General features: G+C 47.6%; 1 protein-coding gene across 1 annotated transcript in view; it reads right to left on the minus strand.

Annotated features, from left to right (window-relative positions):
• Nucleotides 1–20,729, minus strand: part of MAU2 (MAU2 sister chromatid cohesion factor) — a 49,219-nt gene that overhangs the window by 20,366 nt on the left and 8,124 nt on the right. The window contains exons 5-14 of the mRNA XM_061572562.1: nucleotides 19,404–19,498; nucleotides 17,948–18,131; nucleotides 16,575–16,721; nucleotides 14,960–15,050; nucleotides 13,388–13,491; nucleotides 11,648–11,725; nucleotides 9,299–9,364; nucleotides 7,569–7,652; nucleotides 7,350–7,399; nucleotides 1,801–1,878 (exon numbers count right to left, since the gene is read on the minus strand). Of these exons, the coding sequence (XP_061428546.1) occupies nucleotides 1,801–1,878; nucleotides 7,350–7,399; nucleotides 7,569–7,652; nucleotides 9,299–9,364; nucleotides 11,648–11,725; nucleotides 13,388–13,491; nucleotides 14,960–15,050; nucleotides 16,575–16,721; nucleotides 17,948–18,131; nucleotides 19,404–19,498 (977 nt within the window). The remainder of the gene's footprint in view (nucleotides 1–1,800; nucleotides 1,879–7,349; nucleotides 7,400–7,568; nucleotides 7,653–9,298; nucleotides 9,365–11,647; nucleotides 11,726–13,387; nucleotides 13,492–14,959; nucleotides 15,051–16,574; nucleotides 16,722–17,947; nucleotides 18,132–19,403; nucleotides 19,499–20,729) is intronic.

The following is a 20,729-nucleotide window of genomic DNA, read 5'->3' on the forward strand; positions in this document are numbered from 1 at the left end:
TGACAGCACTGTTCGCATCGGAGCCATTGTCGCTGGTGACAGCGAGCAGCTTGGTCAAGATATTGTGCCCGAGGCTTTGGAGGTGCTCAAACAGAGCGGCCCCAATGCGCTTGCTGACACCCCTTCCGGACTGCACATCGAGGATTGTCAGCAGCATGGATTTTGACACACCAGATTTGCTGTCGATCCAGTGCACCGTGACCATCCAATATCCCTTCAGGTTGCGGTTCGACCACCCGTCGATGGTGAGCGAGATGGCGACGTCCAGGTTGGAGAAGAACGCCCCGACGATGGGCAGCATGATGGCGTGATGCTCGACAATCCTGCGAATGATGGTGCGGGTCGATGGGCCCTCGTATCCCTGCGTCAATGTGTTGACCAAGGTCTTGAACTTGTCGCTGCCGGCGGCTCGCAAAGAGATCGCACCTTGGATAACAAAATCCACCACCGCGTTCTCAAACTTTACCAGGAGGCGATCCGGGATTGCTGGCCGGCTCAGCGTTTGCTGTATTAGGCGGCTCGCCGATGCCGACGTCCCGACCTCGCTGCCTGGGGCGAGCACGTTGTGTTTCTTGAGGTGGGCTTTCCACCCCGACGCGTTCGTGTGGGTGGAAAACCACTTGCGGCAGTGCACGCACTGCCGCTTCCCTTGCTGTGCATGCGGATCACCCTCCATCCAATCGCGTGTGTGCTCCCACGGGAACGCATACCGCTGCCTCTTTCGATTGCTGTTCGCAGCAACCCCAAAAAAGCCGTTGCTGGCATCCTCGTCCTCTAGTACCTCGACCTCAAGAACGTGGACCGTCTCCATGTGCTCCGCCATCACTTTAAAATGGAGGCCACGGACTGCGTAACTGCGCCACGGAACTTTTAGCGGTAAACAAGGTACTGTATTTACCGGGTAATAATTCGCCCTACCCTTACCCTATCGGGTAATTCTTCTGAGCTACCTTTACCCTACTCTTTATCTTACCCCTTGGCATGTCGAAACCTTTACCCGGTAATAAAGGTAATTTACCTTACCTTGCCGAGGCCTAGTAAGAGATGCACGCAGCTTCGTAGAGCAGATATGCAGCTCATCAAAGCTGGGTCAGAGATATGTATTTATACATTTCCAACAGCGTTTGCATAAACATCGTACATCTTCATACGAATCCTCATTCACCAACATTGGTGGTGCGGTCTAGGGGGAGTTTTCTGGACAAATATACACGAGCAAATTTACACAGATTGGCCACTCACTGTCGGTCAGTCACCTAGTTATCACTCTTTTATAACTACTGTGATTAATGTTCCTGTGAACCTGACTCATTGATTCCGCCACGTATGTTGAGGACTCGGCTTAACCGGACAGTTTTTTTTCATCTCGTCCACGCTGTTCAACAACCACACTGCAGGTCACAACAACACTCTTCAGAACTGCTTTGTGTTTAGTTTGTTGTATAACCCCCGCACCTATTAGCACGGTTGGCTACGTACGGTGCGAAAGAAGTTCAACGTACATACACTCACCTACCCACTCACTCACCACACTGCAGGTCACCTCTCGCTTCTCTTACTGCTTCTTCGCTGACGCTGCTCCACTTTGGAATTCCCTCATCCCCATCGTCTCTTTACCCAATTAATTTCTGAACAATGCGCCTTGCTCAATTCAAGAAACGTATTCCACTCTTATCCGTTGCAAATTTGACAATGGGTGCCGTTTGCAGCTGGCCGCTAGACACTTTGCCCCCCCCGGCACCCTTTGGACTGAGTTGCCCGGAAAATCGTGCAAAGACAACAGATGACGTGGGCACTCACTTGGCCTCGTTGTATCGGCCCTGGAAGAAGGAGAGGAGACCCCGGATGTAGAACGCTGCCGCCCGCAGACAGTGAGAGCTGTGGACAAGAGTCGACAGAGATGTTACCCGTCGATTGGAACCTCCCGCTCATGACCACGTGACGGGCACGCTGGCACACAAGCACGCACCTCGCTTGCAGCGGACAAGCGTGCAAAAGGGCAGCTCCACGATTTCCAGACGTGTACGGAAAGATCTCGCCTAACGCGTGGTGGCTCACACCAGAACGCGGTTTCTTCTTTCAGGGGACACTTTTCGCACAGCGCAGAACGCGCACCGTTATAACATGGTTTCGGAGGGGACGATGGCGATGTACTTTGAGTTGCACGGCTGAGCGGTGTGATACAGTATGTGGGAATGATAACACTGGTCACACTTTTCTGGCATAAGGTATTCCAACGGTTGTAAGGTAATTTTGGGGTGCTGATTCCAAATCTGGCATCAGTTTTTGTCTATCACATCAGGTTTTTGAGATATAAAATATTGCATTTTCAATAAAAACTGCAGAAGAAAAATATTAAATAAATGTGGATACTACATCAAATGATATTATAAACACGCTATCCTAAAAATACAGCACCATATTTTAACACTAAAGCAGTCACTGACTCACAACAACTTGCAATCATAAGTGACGGAGTTAATTTCGGGTAAAATCAATGAAAATGGGGTATGCCGATAGTATAAAATGAGCTGTGACAGAACAAATCTGAGGTCAGATTTGGAATCAGCACCCTGAAATTAGTCTAAAACAGCTGCAAAAGTCCAGGCCAGAAAATTTTTTTGTTGACCAGTCTAAGTCACGCGGCAGCGTAACCTCAGTTATTTGTCCTGCCATCTTACTTTGTATGCTTACATTGTATCTCGCCAAATTTTTATCGTTACCTAAGTTATGTGGAAATAGTGTGTGCTAAACGCGGCACTTTTCAGGAACGCGTTAAATGAGGACTACCTTTACACATTGCAAACTCTAAAAGACCTGGGTAATCATTAGTATAACCTTGAAGTGGCTTTATACTTGGACATAGTATGTCAACCACTTGGTTTCGCGATTCAGATTGAAATATCATTCTTGACATGGAAGAAATGCCCTTAAAAGTACCGTGGAGTTGGACGTACTCAAACAATTTCACGAATCTGGATTTGAAGCTTTTGTCACTGCAGGAATCCATAATCTTTGGTTCTTTCGGTAAAGTCACGTAGTTAGAAATAAAATAAAACAAATCACGACGTTTCGATCGCAGGCCTGATGATGACTGCTAGTGTTGCTTGTGTCACGAATGCTCGGATGGTGAGTGTGCATTCAGTTTGACCTGTGTAGCAAACGATGAGACTTATTAAATAAACAAGCCACGTTTTTTTAATTAAAGCTTTCGTGACTGCAGGGATTCATATTCTGGTTCTTTCGGTAAAGTCACGTAGAAGGGAAATAATAAAATAACATAAATAAAAAACAAAAAAAATTGTCACGACGTTTCGACTGCAACACAAGCAATCATCATCAAGTGTGAAATCCACACCTGATGATGAATATGAAGCCACGTTTTATTAGCCGATATAAACTTACATTCAAAATGACACCCACTGTGTATTGTTCACTGTGAGGGCTGCCTAGTTTGCGAAACTGCTCCGTTAGCGTGACGGAAACTCACACGTTCTTAACTGCGGGCTTTTTTCCCCATTTTTTTATCTAAAAGTACTTACTTGAAAAATTATCAAATGCCCAACTTTTTAGGGCTATCAGGGCTGCTCGTAGTATGATATATCAATATATTTTGGAAGACAAGAGTTTGTGACTTTAACGAAAATGCTACAAGGGCAGTGCGTTTTATTGGGCCACGTGTTCATTTAACAATATTCAATTCCCTTTGTTTACTCAGGGGACCATGTCGGCACGGTCACCTTTCTTGGACAACTCCACGGCGAGAAAGAACGAGGAAACGATGGAGAGAGATGGCAGCGTCAGTTTGTTTGGATGACGTAAAGTAATTTGGGGACGCCACGGTGGCGAGATGTCAACTACCTGGCCTGGTACACAGGTCGTTAATTCGATCCCGACGCCTGTATATTTGGAGTTTGCGTGTCTCTCTCCCCGTGGTCGCGTGGAATTTTTCTCCGGGTCCTCCGGTTTTACCCTCCACATTAAGAAACGTGTGTTTGGAGTATTTGGCTGCTGCTCCAAATTTCCACGTGATAAGCCACTTCGTTGAGGAATCATTTGTGGCCAGGTCGCTTCTGAAAAATAACTACATTGCTCGTAAAATAAAATAAAAATAGTAGCCGTAGTTTAATTGGTCGCATGTGGGCAGCTGACCAGGAGTTTCTCAGCAATGCAGGGTCAGAATCAGCTGGAGTCTCATTGCCATGAGCCCCCCTGAAGCGCAAATGGCGCACACAGAAGTAGAAGAAAAAAATGCTAAATAGCGAAACAAATGCATGCTGGTGTTCTGCAAATTGATGGAATTATATCTTTTAAAAAATCTATAAAAAGTGAACTACACTGCTCCAATCAATGTCAGCGTGCCGTCACAACCGCCTGCGAAAATTAATTACACGGTGGTGCAAATCCGTGCAATGGGAATTGCCACCCTCCTTTACCCACAAGCGTGCAATTAGCGGCCCCCCTTTGTGAGCGTGCGGAAATCACAGTGATTATCGGGCGAAGATGGGCCCAGGCTGTGAAGGGCACCTATCGACATGTGTGTATCGGCCTGCTATGTCGTGCGGATGAAATCGTGGACACTGACAAAGAAAGTTCAACTAAAGCTGAAAAAGGCACAGAGAAGCACGGAGAGCTTCGCCATTGGGGACTTCACCGAGACAAAGGAGCACGTGGACCAGAGAACACACAAATAATCGACATCATAGAGACTCAATTTTGATTTAAAGCTTTCGTGACCGCAGGGATTCATATTCTTGGTTCTTTCGGTAAAGTCACGTAGAAGGGAAACGAGGACTACCTTTACACATTTCAAACTCTAAAAGACCTGGGTAATCATTAGTATGACCTTGAAGTGGCTTTATACTTGGATGTAGTATGTCAACCACTTAGTTTTGCGATTAAAATATCATTCTTGACATGGAAGAAATGCCCTTAAAAGTACCGTGGAGTTGGACATACTCAAACAATTTCACGAATCTGGATTTGAAGCTTTCGTGACTGCAGGAATCCATAATCTTTGATTCTTTCGGTAAAGGCACGTAGTTTGAAATAAAATAAAAAAAAATCACGACGTTTCCATCACAACACAAGCGGAAAGAACCAAGAATATCATAGAGACTGTTAAAATACTGAAGTATGCTTGGGCAGGACACCATCGCTAGACGGGATGATGATGGCCAATGGATGGGAGTGGTGAGAGAATGGCAGACGAAAGAGATAACGCGCCACAAGAGGATGAACAGCGCAGAGTATGGAGCGATGAGACCAGCTCACGTGTAAGAGGGAAATGGACTACGGCATCGCAAGAGAGTAACAGATTACGATAGCATGGGGTGAGGCCATCATCCAGCAGTGGAGAGACAATGACTCACAACGTTGACATAGGTACACTTGAATGCTGTAATGAACTCTAGTCTGTAAGAGCACTGCTTGCTTGTACAATCTCTATATAGTGCGTGGCAAGAAATCATTCATTTTTAAAACTTTCGAAAGCGGCTAAGCTGCAATGTTTTAACGGCTGTTTTTTCCTACAACTATGTCAGTTACATCCAGGTCACTCGAGACCACCCTGGGTCGCTTCTCATCTGGTTAAGCAAAATAACCTAACTTCATCATCGTAACTTGGAGATTGTACGAGTGGCTATGGTTTGCTGAAGAAACTAATGGTGAAAATTATAAACTTTCATATGCGAAAGGTTGATTGTGGTTTTTTTTTGGTGGCTTCGATAATTTTTTTGTTCATAGTACAAATACTCTTTGGTTTTTTCGGTAAAGTCACGTAGGTAAAAAATAAAATAAAATAAATGAAAAAACAACTAAATTAAATCACGACGTTTCGTTCGCAACACAAGCGTCCTTCTTCAGGTGGGGGACAACGCAGCAAAAGCGCAACCGCTTAATCTCTGAGTATGACAACCATCTTCAACGAAAACAATCATTGCGAATAATATAGCTGGGTAGCTGATAGGTCCCAGCACTAAGCTCCCACCACTGAGATGCTGAATTTTAAACCGGCTGACTGTGATTGTGGTCGCAGCTGGGAAAAAAACAATGGCTGAGCAAAAAATCTGTCATCCCACTTGGTTATGCAAATAATGTGGCTGCATTTTAGCTCCGACAATGTAAAACATTGGTTTGACTCTCATGCGATGATCATTACTCTCAGTAGTTGCTAAGCCATCAATGGGTCGTTTCGAATTCTCCTCCAGGTGTTGCGATCCATCACCTCTAGAAAGTGGACCAGGGGTTCAATTCGAAGGGATTCGGAAGCTCTAAGATATCTATTTCAGCGGCCCATTCTCCAGTTGCGAGTGGTTGCACCGCTGAGAGTTCCAAATGGATTCTTCCTCTCAAGACGCGACACCGATAGCCTGGATAAAATTGAGCCAAAATTCCAAAGATGGAAAATCGCCGTGCACGTGCTGTCAAAAAACCCAAGTTATTTGGGGCTGCGTTGCGCCTTTAGCAATACAGCTTACCCTCGCTCAGAGGTCGCAAACGGGTTTTGATTCCTTACCCGTACCCGGCCGCACCAGGGTCGCAAATGGGAACCCGTACCCGGCCGGGTACGGGTTCCCCTTCCCTACCCGTACCCTACCCGAAATGAGTGACAAACGGTTACTCACCAGTGACTCACGGCCTACCCGTACCCGGCCGCACCAGGGTCGCAAACGGCTACCCATACCCGGCCGGGTACGGGTAGCCGGGTATCGGGTACTCGGTTGCGACCTCTGCCGTCGCTCTACGCCGGTTTGGCTTGTGATATTTCGCGCTGTATATATATCCAACCCTATTTTTACCAAAATTCGCGATACTCTGCGGTTTGAATTCACTCTACATGCGGCAAGACGTGGGACAGGGTTGTGTGCGTACTGTGTTTGTATTGTGTGTACTGTGTGTATACTGTACACGCTACTCGGCAGACAGCCGTCTCCTCGTGCGGTTTCGCTTTTTGTTGGAACGCATCGACTATTACCGCGTTGTGGTAATGATGGGTGGTGACGATGGGTCGTGATGTTAGCGAGGGGTGCCGACAATGATGGTTTGCTTTTTGTGTTTAGTTTGTTGTCCTTCCCCCATGCCTCCGATTATCACGGTTGGCTACGTACATGGCTACGTACATACGTTCATAAATGGAAATAAGTATTTCATCTTTCAAGCTTTTTTCACGCACCCCGGTAGCCAACTACAGTTGTCAATTCAACTGCTGCCGAAAGCTCGAGAGAAGAAACAATGCCCAACAAGCTGCTGCTCATGCCAGAGAAACGCGTTTCGGATGACAAGCGACCGCAAAAACGTACACGTGTTACAGCCACTTGCGCTTCTTGAATTCGTAACCATCGACTCACCTTACTGGGAAGTTGTGGTCCGGGTTTATCCTTTCCAATAACGTGTACAGCTGCAACAACAAAATAAAAGACATTCCTTTATCGATTGGAAACTTGCAAATGAATGTCATCAGCACCAACGGCGGGAGGCGAACGCACGCACGGCATCTTGGGTAGGTTCACGGGCTGACGAGAGCGGTAACGATAGGAGGCGGTGATATTTTACGGGACGCCACTCACGTCCTGGTGCCGGTTGCCCTCCCGGATGTAGACGCTCGCGAGGTTCGTTACGATGTACGTCCACAGCTCCTGGTGCGACGTCAACTGCAAAGACGAACGTATGCAAAGACATTCTAGATTTGAAGTTGTCGTGACTGCAAGGATTCATGGGTTTTTTCGGTAAAAAAGTCACGTAGGTAAAAAATTAAAAGAAATTACATCACGACGTTTCAGAGGCAACACAAGCTTTCCGTCACAGCAAAATTACTGTATCAAGTAATTTTGCTGTGACGGTTCCACCTGAAGATGGAAGCTTGTGTTGCCTCGAAACGTCGTGATTTTATTTATTTAAATTTTTTACCTACGTGACTTTTACAGAAAAGACAAATTTAGTCACACGCACTGTTGGGGCGTGCGCTATTAAGCGCGCACTTATTAACACCGTCAAGGTGCATAACGGGATGGATGTAGCCATAAAACATTCCCGGTCGCCTTTGTCTCCCCTGTTCTGATGTTTACACACTGCACCAGGTACTCATTGAAGGCTGCATCGACCGTGGCGAGGCCTAGGACCGGTTCTGATATTGCTCGCCATGGCCGAGAATGTAACGGAGGTTGCCTGGCTCGTAGCACAGTGTGCCGACAACTTTGCCATCGCTCCTCAAACAAATGCTCGCAGATATGCATTGCGGCACAATAGAAAGTAGTGTACACAGTGATGTCATATCATCACGAGCCGTAACTCATCTAACTGCTGGATGAAGGCCTCTCCAAGCTAACACCACACAGACACACGACGCGGCAATCCATCTCGCTGCGGCACACCAGCCGGTCTCATGGCTCCATCTCCTCCTCGTTGTGGATGTCCTCGCGGGGCGAATTCACTTCCTTCGGCTGTCACTTCGTTATTAGCCTCCATCACCAATCCATCGTCCCTCGTAGTGTCGTCGTGTTCTGCCCAAGCCCGCTTACTTTGCATCCGATCAGAGTCCAAGTACCGGGTTTCTCTATCCCCCTCGCTAAACCGCACGCTCGAACGCAACATGGGAGATGCGCGCACACATTCCGCAAATGGAACGTCGAAGAATTGCCGAACCGCGACAGTGGTGAAGTCCAAACCATCAAACGCATTGCCGACGAATGCACCATCCATACAATATTTTCAACAGATTCAACATTATTTTATTTTTACAGCTAAGGCCCACTGAGCTATATAGATTTTTCTGAAGCGACCTGTCCATAAATGATAGGTCAACGAAGCGGCTTATCATCATGTGGAAATGGACAGCACCCACATTTATAAATGCACGTTTCTAAATGTGGAGGGAAAAGCCGGAGGACCCGCAGAAAAATCTACACGACCACAGGCAAAACATGCAAACTCCAGACGTACATGCGTCAGGGTCAGGATCGAACCCGCAGCCTCTTGTATACCAGACAAGGTAGTTCACATCTCGCCACCGTGGTGGTGTCGCTGCTACCCGTAGCATCTACTGCTGCCTCATTGAATTGGTTGAAAAAAGTGGAAGCATTTAAGTCCAACATGTTTCAAAACTGTTGTTTTTCTCTGCGGCCATATACGAAAGAAGAAAAAGAAGATGACTTGGGCTGATCGCTTGGGTTGATTTGAATGCGGAAAGACAATTTCAAAGAGCCTCCCTTCTCAAAGCGGCACAGATCCGGGCACCCTTTGACAGATCAAAGCATTGCGCGCGTGGTGGCAGCTCTGGCCACTGCGATTTCTCACTTACCCTGAGTGCCGTCGTGAACTGGGCTTCTGCGCTTTCCATGCAGTTTACGGAGACGCTGTAGAGACCCTGCAGCAGAGACGACAATACCAACGTGTAGGCGTCAATTTCTTTATTACCATCATCATCATCATTATTATTCTGCTCGTCTGCCGAGTAAAGGCTCACCGAGTCTCAACTCTTTTTTTTCAGGAGGGTTCTGCCAAGTTTCTCGCAGTAGGGGAGCGACTTCGCTGCTGTTGCTGTGTATGATCCCAATCGATTAGCTTGTGGTATAATTTTTCAGCACGCGGATTTTGGCCAATGAAAGCTAGACTGTATGTTTATTAGCTATGGGAGGAAACTGGAAAACCCAGAGAAAACCCATGCCGAACATGAGGAGAATATACAAATGCCACAGAGATGTCGGAGTCGAGGCACTAGCTGTTAACACTGCACCATCCTGTCGCCCGATCATCAGCGACACGACGATGTAGGTGGGTCGGTATCATGCAGGAACTTGTTGGTTCTTTCGGTAAAGTCACGTAGGTGAAAAATAAATTGATCGACTCGCAACTCGTTGTGAGTTCACCGTTGAGAGTCGATCAATTTATTTTTCACCTACGTGACTTTACCGAAAGAATCAAAGAGTATGGATTCTTGCAGTCACGAAAACTTCAAATCTATCATGCAGGTGTCACTACATCAGCAGCAATACGAAACGTTCACGCAGACAAAGCAGAAAAAACCACACACACAAAGCGGCCAAACACTTTGCGTGGGTTTGAGAATGTTTACAGTGCCGGAGAGTAAGGCCTAAAAGCCAGAGAGTGGCAGTGGGCGGTGGTGTTGGAGATGGTGGTGGTGGAAATGGGGAACGGTAGTGGAGCGGTTGGCTGGGTGCGCTCCGAACCTGGCGACCCGAGTTCGAATCCCGCTCACGGCCAACACCAGTGGCGATTATCTGAACCGGTCTTGGGCATCCCCTAGGTCGACTCAGCCTTAAATCAGTACCTGCTGCGGTGTGTAAGCATCGCCATTGGGGAGACAAAGGCGGCCGGGCGTGGTGCTTGCCACCCACCCCCTCGTGTGCCGTGGTGGCCTTCATAGGTGCTCACTAACAGCACTTGCCCCAACAGTCTGTCGAGGCTACACGGGGGATATTTGTCTTTGGTGGAACTGTAATCGGTTCATTCATGGATGCACTCCAACCTGCGGGATCTGTCAGCAGGTGGCAAGCGATGAAGTGTGGTGGGACGAACGGCATTATCCTTGATGACCTCTTGATTTCAACCGTTACCGTCATTAGGCCTCTCCAGTAGTAAACAGTAACAGCTGTGCCTTGGTTTGTAGGCGTTGAACAACTGATGGATAATTGACTGCAGTGGCTGTGTACTCGCGCATATTACGTCAGTCATTCAAGTAACACGTATCGTGCCTCCGATTAGCACGGTTGGCTATGCACGGTGCGAAAGAAGTTCTACATATACAACCAATTGGGCCTGTAATTCAGATTACATTAATTTGTCCACCTAACCCATTAAGGGAGAAATACCACGCTGGGATGGTGATGATGCACTCCGTTTTGTGTATGTGTCAAACCATCGCCTTATTCCATAAAAAAAATCCATGCCTGTCAAAGCGATAGTGAGCCACCTTCAAAACGACACCCCCTCACCCCTCCACGTTATTGGGATGTCTGTGAGACACCGAGGGCAAGAGTTGCCTCACTTGTGCAACTTCCCCGTAAACCCTCACCAGCTTGTTCCTTCCCTTTTTTGGCAAAGCGCGTCATGCGCTTAAATATTGAACGCCCAACTTGGCAAAAGCCATCAATGCCAGCCACGGGATTTTCTAGACGACACACGTGGATGTCATAAGCTACTGGTTGGATGTGTTAAACCAAAACTATTTTTTTTATTTAGCGGGTAAGGACCACTTAGCAATAAAGCTCTTTTTCAGAAGCAACTTGGCCACAAATGATAGCTCAACAAATTGGCCTTTTCATGTGGAAATTTATAGCAGTCAAATATTCTAAATGCATGTTGATTCTAAATGTGGAGGGAAAAACCAGAGGACCCGGAGAAAGAATCCAAGCGACCACGGGGACAGAGAGACATGCAAACTCCAAATAAACAGCAGGCGTCAGGGTCGGGATCGAACCCATGACCTCCTGCATACCAGGCGAGGTAATTAACATCTCCTAGCCACCGTGATGACAATGAGAGAAAGAGAGAGACACGCAAACTCCAAATATACAGCAGGCGTCAGGGTCGGGATCGAACCCATGACCTCCTGCATACAAGGCGAGGGAATTAACATCTCTCTCCCATGTTACAACGACCGTGGCAACGGGGAGGCTGAGGTTTTTACCAGCAACGTGTGCAGCTGTGCAGCGTGGTTCGAGAAGAGCCGGGGAGACTGCTGACACAGCTGGCATGCCTGCGAGATCTGCAGACGCACACAAACACAACACGAGAAGGCGTCAATTCCATTCGTTCCACCAGAGCAATAAAATAACATTTTCACGTCCGCCCGGCCAATGCGTTTTCTTTGCCGAGCCACAGTTTTACAACGGAGTTTCTTTCGATCAGCTTTGACTTTAATGACTCGCACACCAGGAATACATGGCTGTTCCATCCTGCCTGGGTGACAGTAATGACTAATTGTACATGTAGAGCCCTTTCGTCAATGCAATGCTGGGTGATGGACTCCCCACAACTGCACAGGGCGTGGGGATTGTTTGACTTCACCACGCTGGTCAGTGCAAGTTGGTAAAAGACAGCGGGAGCAGAGATCCATAACAGGTGTTTTGTTTTGGGGTATTATGGATGATATTGGTCGCGAAAGCCTACGTGTTAAACCGAAAGCATAGACGTACAGAATAATGGTTTTTGCTGCTCTCGAAGAGCAAGAATGACTCAGGTGGCAGTAAGCAGGTGGTACCAACAAATGCCCAAACTCTGCGGTCCTCTATATATTAAGGTGTTATCGGCCAATTGATATCGTTATTATACGTGTCGGTGGAAAACGCAGAATCCCACAAAAAAATCCACGCGTGCGATGGGGCAACACTCGATGCCATAAAAATGGAAGACAGACAGATAAGTCCACACTAGCTGTGCTACCAACATCCTGGCGAGTCTCCAAAACCACTGGAACGCAGGGGGCACATTGCCAACACAAGCAGGAACCATCCAGGAACACCACGGGGCCGCCACAAGGTTACGTTTGTTGTAGTCCAGCGGAAACGTAAAAAAAATCATAATGCCACGCCGTCTCAATGAACGGTGCACAGCTGTCCCAGCCCACAGCCCCCCACCCTTAGGTCAATACCAGCTTACGAGTCTCTTTATTATGGTTTTACTTACAAGCGTAAACACATTGTTTACAGTTACACTACTCCTAAACTAATTATTTAGAGTTCTCTGTCAATGAACTGGTGGCCGAAGATCTCCCCATGCCGTTTGTTTGGCCATACTTCACCATGCGCGTCAGTGCCGGTTGGTGAAGTCAGGTGGGGGGGCGGGGGTGCAGGAACCAAACTCGGTCCCACAGGGTCCGTAGTGCTGTTAGCGAGCACCAATAATATAGCCCATGAGGGGTGGTGTGGCTAGAACCACACCGAGCCAACTTTGTATTCCCAGTGCTGAGGCTTACCCACGACACTGGGGACTCATTCAAGTCCCCGGGGTTTGCAGCGCAAAGTGTGGACCACCATGGCCACCGCTCTCCGCACATTCACACACGAAACAAAGACAAAGATCCCCCTGTACAGTCTGACAGGCCGTTAGGGCAAGTGCTGTCAATGAGCACCAATGAAGACAGGCACGGCACACAAGGGGGTGGTTGACCAACACCATGTCCATACGCCTTTGTCTCCCCAGTTCAGATCCTTACACACAGGTGCTCATTTTAAGGCCGAGTCAACCTAGGGTAAGCCCGAGAACGGTGCATATATTGAGCACTTATTAGTTTCACACCTCCAATGAGCACCATTGGCTACATACGGTGCGAAAGAAGTTCAACATACATCCATACGTGAGCAGGAACTGAACTCGGGGGGTCGCCGGGTTCGTAGCGAGCGACGACAACACTCACGTACGGCCATACCTCTTGCAATGCCAAGGCCTTGTGCCCCGTGACGAGACGGCACATGATGATGTGTTCCAGCAGCATCACTTGGAAGGAGGAGAGGATGGGACTCGTGTCCAGGACTACGGAATCACAGGACATTTCAATTAATGTCACAAATTAATAAATGAAGCAAACAACTAAATTAAGAATCGCGTTTCCCCAGACGATGTCTCACTGCGTGGCTTTTAATGAACGCGGGGTCAGATTTGGAGTTGGTCGGACATCCTGATGTAGGACCAGAAAAGCTTGGGAAATTGTTGGTGCTGGTTCTGGCTTTCTTCTTGCTTGTATGTGATTTCCTGCGCCTCTGAAACACTCCCACTCTCTCTCTCTCTTTTCTGAGAGTGAATGAAAACTGTGCATTACAAATAAAAAATTATTGCTATGATTTACATAATAACAATGTAGAGAACGGCTCATTTTCACCAAAAGCCTGATAGTTCTGATGAAAAGGAACATCCGGCATTATGCAAATCAAACAAATGTTTATTGAATGATTTACTGATGACTGTGTTTAACTGTAACAGTGACAGCACAGTAATTATTGTGCCATGGGGTAAGTACGTATCATTAATTTCCAGTCCATTGTCAATTCATTGCTGCATGAAGACCTTATCACGGCGTGTCGGTCGTGAGTTATTTTGATCAAACTTCACTATGCTGGTCAGCGTGCATTGGTAGGATTGGTTCAGGTATCACTCGTGGCCAGTATTCAAACTTCCCATTGTCAACTTTGTAGCGCAGTGCGTTAACCACTTGCGCCACCGCTCCGCAACAAAGACAAAGATCCCCCGTATAGCCTTAACAGACTGTTGGGGGCAAGAGCTGTTAGCGAGCAGCACTTATGAATCTTAATTTGGAGCTTTCGTGACTGCAGGAATTATTCTTTGGTTCTTTCGGTTAAGTCACGTCTAAAAATAAAATAACAAATTAAAATAATAGCGACGTTTCGATTGCAACACAAGCAATCATCATCAGGCATAAAAGAAATAGCAATAAAAATCGAAATAGAAAACTATAGACAGACATAAGCAGACAGACATCACAAGGACACACAGAGAGAGGACAAATATCGGCACAGAGAGAGGGGTCGTTTCTGTGACGGTCCCTTAAATATGTCTGTCTATAGTTTTCTATTTCGATTTTTATTGCTATTTCTTTTATGCCTGATGATGATTGCTTGTGTTGCAATCGAAACGTCGCTATTATTTTAATTTTTTATTTTATTTTTAGACGTGACTTAACCGAAAGAACCAAAGAATAGCACCTATGAAGGTTGGCACAGCACACGAGGGGGTGGGGGTTGCCAGCACCATGCCTCGACGCCTTCGTTTCCCCAGTAGCAACATTTACAAACGGCATCAGGTTCTAATTTATGCTGAGTCGACATAGGGATGGCCCGGGACCGGTTCAGATAATCATCATTGGTGTTGGTCGTGAGCGGGAATCGAACTTGGGTGGCTGGGTTTGTAGCACACCGCGCTGATCGCTACACTACCACTTACCCACACACACACACATATATATAAAAAACAGGCGGGTGCTCACTTTTGAGCTTTTCTATCTGCATGAGCGCTTTGTCCGTGTACTTCTGTGCTTTCTCCAGGTAACCCGCCTGCATCGAGTGCATGACCGTCACCTGCAGTAGAGGAGAGACAAAAACGGGTGAGTGAGTGAGTGGGACACACATGAAACAGCGCCGAGGCCACTTACACTTAAACATTGAAATATCCGTTCTTAACGCACCGTAAAATTTAAGACCAGAGCGCACGTTGCATTACCACCAATACCGTAACGTACATTTCACCTTCGTGACCTAATTAAAAAAAAACTCGTTGCGATTCGTAAATAAAAAAGCTAAAAATGCCTCCGCGTTCACAAACATTAAACGCATCTCAAAGTGAACATTTTCTAGCCTTCCTCAGACCGAGGGTTGGCCACCAGATGGGCTATCCTGCGCCATGGGGCTCCGTCTTCGCCAGTTCTTGCAATGTGTCCTACGCGAAGAGCTCTGTCCCTACAATCAACATCATCAACCCAAGTTCTAGAGGTTCGAACACATTAATACTTTTATACATTCTTGCTTGTGCTTAGGCGATTCGAAGTGAAAACTACGATGATACAAATTATATTCATCGTGACATTGTTGACAATGATGAAGATGATGACAAACACGATGTTGATGATGAAGACGATGCCGCTGCTGCTGAAAATGATGATGGTGGTGGTGGTCGTGACAACGATGTCCACTTTAATTCAAGTTCGCATGTTTCAAGGCAGATCTGCCCATTGTCATCACAAGTGGAAAATCTAAAAAATCCTGATGTGCCCCTGTGGAATCAATGACCAGACCATAATGCCATTTCATATCTAACTAAATTAGACATAAGACTGAGGAGATGCTGGACGTTTACGAGGGCGGTACGGTGAACTGAAGCCAAAAGCTCAAGACAGGACAGGATGGGCGAGAGTTTAAGCCAAAAATCTGCCATTGGGCAGCATACAGGAAAGTTAATTTTGTATAACTAGGTTAGAACTCAAGAGACAAGGAGAGTACCATTTGCAAGGGTGACCTTGGGCACGAGTCTGCCAGGAGGGGGTAAGGATCGCTCGCTGTGTAATCCCGATTGAGGAAATTTGCATATCATATCAGAACAGGGGAGAGTGTGGACCCTGATGATGGCACACAATGGCCTACTCTTGCGCATGACATTGGAGGACCTTTAACGTCCACTACGCAGCCGACAAGTATCACACGCCGCAGTATTGACCAGGGTGGCCAATGGATTCGAACCGTGAACCTCTGCAACAAGCGGTGAATGCGCTACCGCTGGGCCCGACTCACCGAAGATTGCTCATTCGGCTATATGCGAGAGAGGAAATACAATTTACATTATCTGGGATAATGGTGGAGAGAGGGATGGATGGCCCAGATAAACCAGAAACAGAGATAAAAGCCTACTGCACGGAATGCGAATTGCTTCTTAAAGGATACCGTTTCCTTGCCGACGCATTTGCGGTCACGTGTGCACCGATTCGCCGACTCTGGATGAAGCCGGCGGAGCTACTAAAATTGTACACGGCGTGCGTGTAAAAAAAGTCCGCTCGTGCGCGAGCGCAGTAAATCGGCGACAACGACATGGGGTTGGCGGAGGCGACTAACCAGGTAGACAAGGACACACATGTGCTCCTTGGGGAGCCAGTGGAAGAGGTCGGCTGGGTTCGTGGGCAGGATCTCGTCGTCGTGCAGCGTGGATATCGTCTGGATGCCCTGCTGCAGCTGCTTGAGACACGGCTTCACACTCTTCATCTGCGGAGGGCACGGGGAAAAAATGAACCCGTAAAAACAAAGTTTTTCACTATAAATCCTTTATATACGTGGCGGCTAGAGTCCTCTCGTCCTCTGGCTTGAGATGGCTGCCACCTATGGGTCAGATGATTGCCTGCCACCATTAAGCAATTGGTAATTAAATATAATATTTTTTTTCCTAAAAAGTTATGGAATATTTTTTTTCACGAAAATAAATTGTCACGCACGAGTCTGTGTGCAAAATGTCAGCTCGATTAGATCACGGGAAGTGGGTTAAAAAACGACCGAAAGATTTGCACGGTCGTAAGCGTGCAAGCAAGCAAGCAAGTGAACTTAATATAAAGGACTTTAAAAAGGCACAGCGTTGCAAAGGAGTGGACGCAAAAAAATGGTTTGTCTGCTCCAGTCGGCAAAAAGAGTATTTTGGCACGTAAATGTTTTCAGGGGGTTAGGCCACGCAATGAATCTGGTCAAAATAATTGTCGTGAAAACCCTCCACCACCCACCACAGCGAAACAAATTAAATTTGTCACGCGTACAATCGTTTTAACGTGCCATTCCAACTTCCTGGTTTCTGACCGGAAGATGACTGATGCAGTTTCAAGCGAACGTCGTATCTCATCGCTAAAATTTGCTTGTGAAAAAGTGTTCTTCACCATAACCAGCGAACTGATACAATTGTAATGAGAGCCTATGTCCGGCTCACGTGGTGATCGGCTCTGCCGGTCCTGCTCTACAGCCAATGGGGGGAGAGCCTGGGAGCATGGCCCTGGCGTGATCGAGGGGTGCCAGCTAGGGTGATTGGTTCTGCTGGTCTTGGCCTCAGCCAATGGGAAGACAAGTCAGGGGCGTGGTCCCGGGAGTTGATGGGGAATCTGGAACATTCAGCGCAGGCTATTAAGGATTGGCTGGAGCGTACCACGTGACCCAGGCGTTAAATAAGGGAAGAGCCGAGGGACACGTGGTCAGACGAGGAACGAAGAGAGAGAGGGGCCCCACGCGCTAGCGGGGCTCCGAGTGCCACGTGGCGGTGCGTCTCTTGCGATCTGTCTGCCCACTTCCCGTTGCCTGCCAGCAACGGGGAGTGCTTGTGAACTGAAATAAGTAAATAAAAGGCCCGATTCCGCAAGCCGTCTCCAAGAGTATTATTACACAATAATAACTGGCGCGTTAACAACGTCGATGATGGCGAGGAAGGCCATGACGGCGGCGGCTGTCAGCCTCACCTGGCCAGCGTCCAGGTAGTGGGTGACCTGCAGAACGAGGAAGAAGATCCGTAGCGACTCCTTCTGTATGGGGTTGCCTTGCCAGCCCTCCACGAGCGTGCCGCACAGCGACAGGATGGGGTGCACCTCCTGTAACTTCCTCTCCATGAGCAGCAGGAGACCTTTACTGAGCAGGAACAGTACTCTGCAGTGCAGAGAAATGAACCACAGCGACAGTCGTCAGCAGCAGCAGCAGCAGCAACAGCCGCGTCGAAGCAGCACAAGACAACGCTCCATAACAATGTTTAGTTTCTATTTTGCGTCGTCACTCATGCAAATCGCATCTCAATTCGCCATGGAATATTGTTATGGGTACAGTTTTCGCAAGGATGCCTTTGCGGGAAAGCACAGGCGAGTGGCAAGACAGGCACAATCAGTGGCAACAGTTGCCCAAGCCCTGTGGTCCTACATCACAATGTTTGACCAACTTATTTTGCGAGTGTTTATACACGCGAGGGGGAAATTGTAATACCTGGAGAAAGCCCACGCGTGTGATGCAGGTAATACTCAACTTCCATACGGATGGAAACTAATGCACTCCCCTGCCAAACCTTTGCAAACCAGTTGTCCTTTGGTAGGAAGTTTCGCAGATTTGTGTGATCCAGCAACACTCGTCTCCAAAGCGCTAGATTAAGAGGCAAGCATAGCCACCAGAGTGCACTTGTCAGGAAATGAGGATTTTTATAATTCTGCAAACTATACATGTACAGCCAATTGCCAAACTACTTCCGGACGAGGGCCTCCTTATGCCACAAAGGTTAGGCGTGAGCAGGCATGGAATTTGGGTCACCCCAGGTTTGTAGCGTTGCATGCAAACCAACGCACTACCGCTCCCCACACAAAGACACAAACTCAGACGTACACACCACAATGCACAACTGTAAGCACACACAAATACACACACGACAATGACAGCCGCCATTCACCACTAAGTGGCGGTGAAGTCATCAAGGCGCTTGTGCCAGGCTATGTGCACTCAAGAGGCTACGTGAAGTTTCAAAGGTTTGCTGGCAGGTCACGGGACACACCCAGGTGCCATGGGTTGACCGAGATAACTGACAGATGCACCAACTGTGCCAATACAAAGATCCCCCATATAGCCTTAACAGACTGTAGGGGCAAGTGCTGTTAGCGAGTGGGTGGCCAGCACCACGCCCCACCGCCTTTGTCTCCCTAGTGGTGATGTTTACACACCGCACCAGGTACTCATTTGAGGCCGAGTCGACCTAGGGGAGGCCCAGGACCGGTTCAAATAATCGTCACTGGTGTTGGCCGTGAGCGGGAATCGAACTCGGGTCGCCGGGTTCATAGCGCAGCGCACTGACCGCGACACTATCGCTCCCCACTCACACGCACACCAGGCACACACACACAGATAGCTGCACACAAACGAGCCGGCTGTCACGGCACAACGTACCGCGTGTACTCGGAGCCAACCACCCGTGCGTACTCCGCCCCTACGCCCAGGAGGTCGCTGGCCGAGATGAGGTCCTTCTCCAGCGTGTGGAGTTGCTGTTGCGAGGGCGGGAAGAGACAAGAAAGCGAGTTCACACCAGGGCTCTCAGCTTGAAGACAGCTCCTCCTGCCACAGTGGCGAGATGTCAACTACCTCGCCTGGTATCTACATAGGACTGTCGAGAAGACAGAGTCTGTCTTCTGTCTTGTCGACAGACCTGTTCTCCACCTGAGGCGGCTGCTTGCGTTGTGGCCGAAACGTCGTGAGAATTATTTATATGTTTTATTTTTATTATTTTATTATTTCCATTCTACGTGACTTTACCGAAAGAACCAAGAAGATGAATCCCTGCAGTCACGAAAGCTTTAAATCGAAAAATGGTATATAGGAGGACCGTGGGTTCGATCCCAACCCTGACGATGCCTGTATATTTGGAGTTTGCATTTGTCTCTCTCCGTGGTGATGTGGATTCTTCTCCGGGTCCTCCGGTTTTTCCCTCCACATTTAGAATCAGCATCACTCTATTCGATTGTATGGCTGCTCCAAATTTCCACATTGATAAGCCACTTCGTTGAGCTATCATTTGTGGCTAGGTCGCTTCTGAAAAAGAGCTACATGGCTCAGTGGGCCCTACCTGGTAAAATAAAAATAGTTAGTTCGTTCCTCCTCCTCTCCTCTTCCTCCTCACAAACAACACGAAATTAACGAGGCGAGACGTGGACAGGTCGCTCCAGGGTAAAAGCACAACGCTGTCACCACTGAGATCGTGGGTTCAGATGAATAACTCCTGTGATTAAACCGGGTTCTCAAGCACAAAGATGGTCTCAGCCCGGTCACCAATGACTGCACAAAAAGTCACAACGCTACATGTGGTTTTTCACTTAATTTGGTTGACTTGCAGCTCTAAGACTTCAATATTTCAGTTCAACATGTCGGCTTTCGCGACCAATATCATCCGTAATACAGTTTTTTTTTGGGTAAGATCGCATAAATATATATTAATGTGTCGTTAAACCCGCCACCACCCGACACAGCCAATGAGTAAGATTTGTCACGTAAACAGAACATGGCAATTCGTCACTAGTACAGCACCACCGGTCTGTTGAAGAGCCAAGCCACAACATTTACAATCCGAGTAAGACGTTCCGCAAGTAATTACAACCAGCTTCATCAGGCGGGTTTAACGACACATTTTTCTCTCTACGCGATCTAACCCAAAAAAACTGTATTATGTTCAATATTTCAGTTTCATTGATATGCAAGCAAACACCCTTTACAGAGGTGTGA

The sequence above is a fragment of the Lethenteron reissneri genome, chromosome 50 (genome assembly GCF_015708825.2).
Source record: "Lethenteron reissneri isolate LAM-NWPU_2019-01 chromosome 50, ASM1570882v1, whole genome shotgun sequence".
Classification (NCBI taxonomy): domain Eukaryota; kingdom Metazoa; phylum Chordata; class Hyperoartia; order Petromyzontiformes; family Petromyzontidae; genus Lethenteron; species Lethenteron reissneri.